Here is a 7,363-nt window from a genome sequence, read left to right on the forward strand (position 1 = left end):
TTGATTTCCCTCCAACCCTCTCACCCTCCCCAACTGTATTCTTCCCTCCTTGTCCCCAGACCTCAGATTTCAGTCTTTTATTTTCTGCCAAGTTGCTACTTTGCCGCTTTTATCTTCAGTATTTGAAGGAAGGAATAATTGTACATGGGGAGGACTGGGGCTGGTTTATTATTGGTCTCTATATGTAAGGAAAGGTGTCTCCAGGGGAAAGATTAAATGCTGTCTTTAAGCAGAGGTTTGTTCTGTCTTGTGTAGAATGGCTACCTATGAGCCTGAGAATGCCTGAGCTGTCCCCAGCCCACTATCAGGTAAATTTACCCTGTTCAGCATTGTGAATGGGTGCCCTTGACATCAGCAACTGCCATCTCTGATTTTGGTATCACTAATAATTTCTTTACCTTTCACTTGACTATGTTCCCTTCTTATCAAGATTCTTACCTGCTCTAGGGAAAGAATATGATCAGCTTATTTAAACTAAAGTAGAAAGAATTTTCTAAAGTCTTAGCTCTCCTGCAAATACTTGTGTTATGAAAGAAGATTGACACTACAAAGGGTGTCATTTTGGTTATCTTTAAGTCTGTGAGGGAGGATATGTTTGGGTTGAAGAACGGATTGGGTTGAGAAAGATATCCTGGCCCCTCAGAGGTGGAGGAATAAACATGTATGCCAGGCAAATAGATTGTATTAGGTACACCCCCATATTTGTGAACAGGTTAAAAAGAAGTTCCACATTGCTGCTTTGCATTTTTATTTCTTTCAAATATGTACTTCAAGATCATTGTGAAATAGCTTAGACTTAGATACTATTTTGTTTCACAGAAATTTCTTTTGAACTCAATTTCAAGCTTGCCCAGCTATGTTGTGGAACAACCTAAAATGACAGTCTAAATTCCTGGGCTTAAAGATATTTTTGGCAGAGGAGTCATTGGGGTTGCAAGTACTGCATTTTAGATATTTTTATATTACACTGGGATGACTTCTAGAGCTCCAATGTATAATGTAAACAGTTTGAGTAGGATTAGAGGTTACTTCATGATAAGAGACTTTATTTAGCAGGGATTAAAAAAATACTGGAGGTTGTTTTTTTTTTTTTTTCAAGATTGTTAATGTATTTATTTGAGAGAGAGAGTGAGAGAGCAGGATTGGGTAGAGAGGCAGAGGGAGAGGGAGAAGCAGACTCCCCGCTGAGCAAGGAGCCTCATGCAGAGCTCCAATCCCAGGACCCTAGGCTCATGTCCTAAGGCGAAGGCAGACACTTAACCAACTGAGCCACCCAGGTGTCCCTAAACTCAAGTTCTTAATAATTTGTTTGTTTTCAAACAATAAAGTGAGAAAACAAGCCATCTCCCCATATATAAATAAAAGAATGTGTAAGAAGTAAAACAAAACGGAAAGAGATGGGGAATCTGCTCTTAATAACTTGAGCTTTAGATGCAGTGTTTAACTACCATTAAATTGGTCTGGACTCTAGGAATCAAACTGAGGGTTACAGAAGGGAGAGGGTGATGGGATAGGGTAACTGGGTGATGAGTATTAAGGAGAGCATGTGTTGTGATAAGCGCTGGGTGTCGCACACAACTAATGAATCACTGAACACTACATCAAAAACTAATGATTGGAAGGGGAGATGAACCATGAAAGACTGTGGACTCTGAAAAACAACTTGAGGGTTTTGAAGGGGCGGGGGTGGGAGGTTGGGGGAACCAGGTGGTAGGTATTAGGGAGGGCACAGATTGCATGGAGCACTGGGTGTGGTGCAAAAACAATGAATACTGTTAGGCTGACGATTGAGCCCCTTGTTGTGTCAAGCTCCATGGTCTGTGGGAAGTCTGTTTCTCCTTCTCCCCTCCCTCATGTTCTCTCTCTTCCTCTCAAATGAATAAATAAAATCTTTAAAAATAATAAAATCTTAAAAATATAAAATCAGGAGAATTAAAACTTACATTTTTTTTCCTGAAGAGTTCCAGAGATTCTTTCACAGTGATGAGGCAAATTCTGCTTGGCATGTAGTTGCAGAGTAGTTTAATTATTCTAAATTTATAGTTTCTGCTGACTGTTCAATATACTTCCCAAACATTCTGTGACTGTTCTTGACAAATATTAGACTATAGAGCTTTTGGAGAGGCTGAGCATGTTGCTAAGATGGACTATAGATTTTTTTTCTTTTTGTTCTTTTTCTTTTTAAGTTTTCCTGCTTTTATTTTAGCTTGACAGGAACTAGGAATGATTGTGCAGGAAAGTTAAACCTTACCATCAACCTAATTGTACTGTTATTTTAATCTACTGAGGAGCAGGATCCCCAATAGAATAGGATTGTTCAGCCTGAGGGGGGCATTCAGCTATCCTGTGGTGTCAGGTGATCCTAGGTAAATTGTGTGCTCTGCGGCTGGTTGCTCCAGATAGCTCCCCTTGATTGGAGTGTGTCTGCTGGTAGCAGATAACAAGAGTGCAGTGTGGTGTCATAGCAGCACTGGTGGAGCAACCTCGAGTGCTAAGGCCTCTGGTCAAAGAGGTTGTTAGGTTGGACTGGAGAAAGAAATTAACACTGCATTGGTTGTAGTAATTGTTCTACTTTCTCATTATGTGACCCATTTCATTCTTAGTGCAGGGTTAGCATTCCCGGCTTCATATAATTAAAAATAATATCTGATTTTTCTATTTGGAAAAAATAGGGTACAGTTTTTCCGATTATCTACATGACAAACTATCCCAAACCTTAGTATTATTTATTATATTTCATACTTTTTGGATAGAATGAGCACAGTTGGGTAGATTTCACATAGGGTTTCTCATTCTGTTGCAGTCAGATTTAGGTAGGAGCTGCAGTCCCCTGAAGGTTCTACTGGGCTAGGCACAGCAGCTAAGATGGCTCACTCATACAGCTGGGACAGCTTACACTCCAGTGAGTGTCTCCTTGTGGCCTCTCCATGCAACATTTGCTTTTCATAGCAGGATAGCTGGATTCTGAGAGAGAACCTCCCAGAAGGAGTGTGTATTCCAAGGGTTAGGAGGCTGAAGCTGCCAGACAAGTGAAGGGCTGCTTGTAGAACTACCTTTAGCTCCTTGGGCTTGTGTTTGATAGGTTAGAGCATTCCCAGGGACTGCCAGATTCAAAAGTGTGAAGAAACAGATTCCATCTCATACTGGAGGAGTGTGAGGGTCACATTTTTGCAGAATAGTACGTGGGAGAAATTGTAGTCATCTTTGGACAGTATAATCTGTTAAAAACTCTTTATTAATAAATGTTTAATTCTTTAAAAGACTATATTAGTATATTCTGGCATTATTATTGTGTATGTGTGCATGTATATGTTACATAAATATTTTGTGTATGTGCATGTGGTGTATATTTGTGCATAGATGTACATGCATACACATACATATATCTACATACATATTTATCTTTTGTTATCAATATACATCATTATACTTGGCTTAAAAAAATACACATAACTATACTTTTAATTAGTGTTCACAAATCTCAAAATCATCTGTCAGTTGAACTACCTATCTCCTGCTGAGATTGTGTTACTACTCCCTCTGAAACTGTTTTACATCTTCTCTATTCTCAAATCTCCAACAACCCCTCCCACCCTATTCACTCTCAACTGATTAACTTACTTCTTATTTTCTTGAGAATAAGGCACCCAGAAGAAAAATTTAGTTCTCCTGTCACCCAATATCCCAAATGCCTGTGCCATTATCTGAATTGTTTGTGTCTCCTCTATGACAATATATAGACTAGTCAGCCTAAACAGAGCCTCCCTTTTGACCTGGGACCCATCTCTTCTTGGCTACTAAAGGACTTAACACCTGTATCATCAAATTTTTTCTCTTTATTAAATCATTCCCTTCAGCATAAAAATAGCCAGAAATTTTGTCTCATTAAAAAAAAAAAAAAAAAAAAAAGCTTCCCTGATCGCACAACACTGTTCTACTACCTCATTTCTGTGCTTACAGTTAGCAAAAATTATACAAAAGAGCTGTCTGTACCCTATTCCCATTCCCTTCTCTCCCATTACTCTTGAATTAAAAACTGCCCTTATAGAAGTCAAGGATGGCCACCACAATGCCAGATACAGTGGCTAACTCTCAGTAATAAATATAAATAAATTAAATTAAATAGAGATTTTATTTAACCTCTCAGTGCATTTCACAGTCTTCCCTTAAAATCCCATTATATTTAATACATTACTGCTTTTCCTGTCATCTCACTGCTTTTTCCTTCTTAGTTTCCTGTGCTAGATACTCCTCGCTTTCCTGGCCTGTAAATGTTGGAACTCAATGTCAAACCTAACATGTCCAAATTGAACCTTGTTTCCCTCCTCCAGACATGCTCCCCAGGCCAGGCAAAAAGAATAATCCTTGTCTCCATTCATATCCCACATCTAATCCATCAGCAGGTCCCAATAGCTCTACGTACAAAACATGTCTAATCTCCAAGTCCTCAAAGTTTTACATTACCATTCTTACCTTTCTCTAATCAACTGTCATCCTGTTGGTTGCTGTAATAAATGGCTTTCTGACTGGATCCCCTGCTTTCCTCTTTGCTTTTTCATGGTCTATTTTCACTCAGAGTGATGCTTTCAAGCTTTAAGTCCTATCACATCAGTCTTCTGCTCCCTATCTCCAGTGGCTTCCTATCTTGCTTGGAATGAAAGCCTAACTCTTTCACATGGCTTACATAAAAGTCCTGCCTAATCTGGTCCCTGTTGTCTCTCTGACTGAATCACCACGACTCTCCCCTCTTGGTTCAATTTGCTGCAGGTGCACTGACCTCTCTGTTTTCCATGAACATGCCAAGTTCACTTCCACAGCAGGGCATTTGTTCTTGCTGTTTCTTTTGCCTCTAAAATTTCATTTTTTTTCAAGTTTTCATTTGAATTCCAATTAGTTAACAGTGTAATAAACTCCCCAGTTTTCCGAAATACTGTCCCCTTATTTCATTCAGCTTCCTACTTAAAGTTCTATTTCTAAAGAAGTCTTTCCCTGACCACCCTACCTGAAGCAGTACCTGCCCCCATGCCCCAGTGAATCCACCACTGGCCACCTTCTGACTCCACTCTGCTTTAATTTTCTTTTTGGAACTTATCACCACCATTATGTATTTGTCTCTGGTCCATCTCTGCTCTCTAGAATGAAACCACGAAGTAGGGTCTTTGGATCACAACAAAGTGATAGCGCCCATCAGGTGCTCTATAAGCATTTGTAAATCAAGTGAATGAATAAATGCTTATGTGTGTATGCAATAGATTACTGTGTGTGGTTTGATGGGAAAATAACTTTCTATTTTAAACTTAGATAGGTGGCCCTGTTTTATCAAAAATGCATGTCTTGGAAGCAAAGACCACATTGCCTTTATTGCTTACCTTAAGATCTCAATTTTCCAGATGATATAATTTTCTTAGGCCTTGTGTGCCATCAAGGCACTTAACTTTTCTCCGTGTGATCATCAAGTGAAGAAAGGACCACATGCTATTTGAAATGATGTCATTAGAGTACATGATTCCTAAGGTCTTCTATTTAAAAATAATTTCTCTATGAGTTGGGCCTTTAAAGGTCTCATGCTCCGTTAGATGATTTCTAAGTAGCATGATGTCCTGAATGTTTTAATTATAAGATCACTGCCACCAAAGTATATTAGCTGATTCTGCAAGTTTGTAGTTTGCTTTATTATTAATTTTATTTATAGTTCCTTTACTTAAGCTTATTTTGGCAAGGGTCTTTTTAGAGGAATTTCCAGGTAGAGGCTTTCCTAACCCTATGGTACAGGTTGATCTGACCTCAAAGAGTATTCTTTGTAATTAAATTACATCCTAAGGCTTTTAATTATCATATAAAATCATGCTTCTCTATAACAGAAACAGAAACCCAACATTTCTAAATCAAGATTGCACTTGTGAAAATAAGACTTTAGTTTTAAAATCTATATTCTTAAGTAAATCTTTTTCCTCAAGCATCAACTGTCATGGCATTTACATTTTTTTACCTATAAAGTTTGAAACCCCTATGATAGCCATAATTAAATTCATTAAGATGTTTCTACTTAACTCTTATAAGGTGACACTTTTTGTTAAACTTAAAAGAGTAGAAATCTGTGACACTAGGGACACATATTGTTTACAAAAGCTAATTAAAACTGGATGAGGCCTGGAAACCTGGAGTGAATATTACTGTGGCTTTTTATTGAAACCTTTGTTCCTTTAAAGTAGGGCAAGGGATTCTCTCTCTGCCCTCCCCAACTTGAGTATCCCTCTTAGAGAAATCAGAGATATTATACATAGGAACTTCTGACAGAGGGAACAGCTCTAGGTTCCTGTTTAATTTTCTGTTCTGTTTACGTTTAGTAACTCCGATTTACTGGAAAATGAATTGTCCAGAATGGAGTAGAGATAAATGGTACTTTGCATGATCCAGATCAATTATATTACTCATTATATGTCATTATATAGAGATTTTTACACAGTAGAAACTAAGGACTTTGTTTTAAGATTCTTAAATATGCTCCTCTTTACATTGCCTTTTTTAGAGGTTTAGAGAAATGAACACTTTTCATAGTTTAACTATTTCTCTTTCTTTTTTCATTCTCTTTCCATATCCCTTTTTCATTTCATCCAACACCAAAAATGCCCTTTCAGAAACACAAAGTAGATCTTTTCTACAAGCTACGCCATGTGATGAATGAACTTATTGACCTTCGAAGGCAGCTACTGTCTGGTCACCTTACTCAGGATCAGGTGCGGGAGGTTAAGCGGCATATCACCGTGCGCCTGGACTGGGGTAATGAGTAAGTATGAATATCATTTGGGCATTTCAGTTACATTTATGTTAACTCAATTCTTAGAGAGTTTGTACCTGATCAAAGCTTCTCTTTAGTGATGAAAAGACATTGTTATATTCTCCATCAAGCTTTGATCATTTTTACTGACTAGTTGTTTCTTTTAGTTTAGCAAAGGACATTCACTGGCTCTATACATTGAAACTCTCTTAGTCTTTATTTTCACTTCTGGAAAATTAAATAATTGGACTGCATTATCATCTGAGGTCTCTTCCAGCTCAAAATCCTTGATTCCAGATCAGTAATCAGAGTATACTTCTGTTTCATCTTTTTGTATCTTTATTTTTTCATGTGAACTCTGTGTCTTTTACATTTTATAGCCATACAATTAATCTGAATAAGCATACACTACAAATGAGACCTATCTACATCTGTACTTCAAAATATTCTTAACTAATTTGTCATTTAAAAATAATCCTGCTATAGTAAATGGAATTGATTCTCTAATTTCCCTTTCTGTAGTTTCATTGTTAGTGTATAAGAAAGCCACTGATTTCTGTACATTGACTTTGTATCCTGCCACAT

The 7,363-nt window shown here is 37.7% G+C and overlaps 1 protein-coding gene across 1 annotated transcript in view; it reads left to right on the plus strand.

Moving 5' to 3' along the window:
* The window catches only part of LOC132010413 (dedicator of cytokinesis protein 3-like), a 198,089-nt gene that overhangs the window by 102,904 nt on the left and 87,822 nt on the right, over positions 1-7,363 (plus strand). Inside the window, exon 3 of the mRNA XM_059388283.1 lies at positions 6,639-6,787. Coding sequence (XP_059244266.1) covers positions 6,639-6,787 — 149 coding nt within the window. The remainder of the gene's footprint in view (positions 1-6,638; positions 6,788-7,363) is intronic.

This window comes from Mustela nigripes, chromosome 2, assembly GCF_022355385.1.
Source record: "Mustela nigripes isolate SB6536 chromosome 2, MUSNIG.SB6536, whole genome shotgun sequence".
NCBI classification, from domain to species: Eukaryota; Metazoa; Chordata; class Mammalia; order Carnivora; family Mustelidae; genus Mustela; species Mustela nigripes.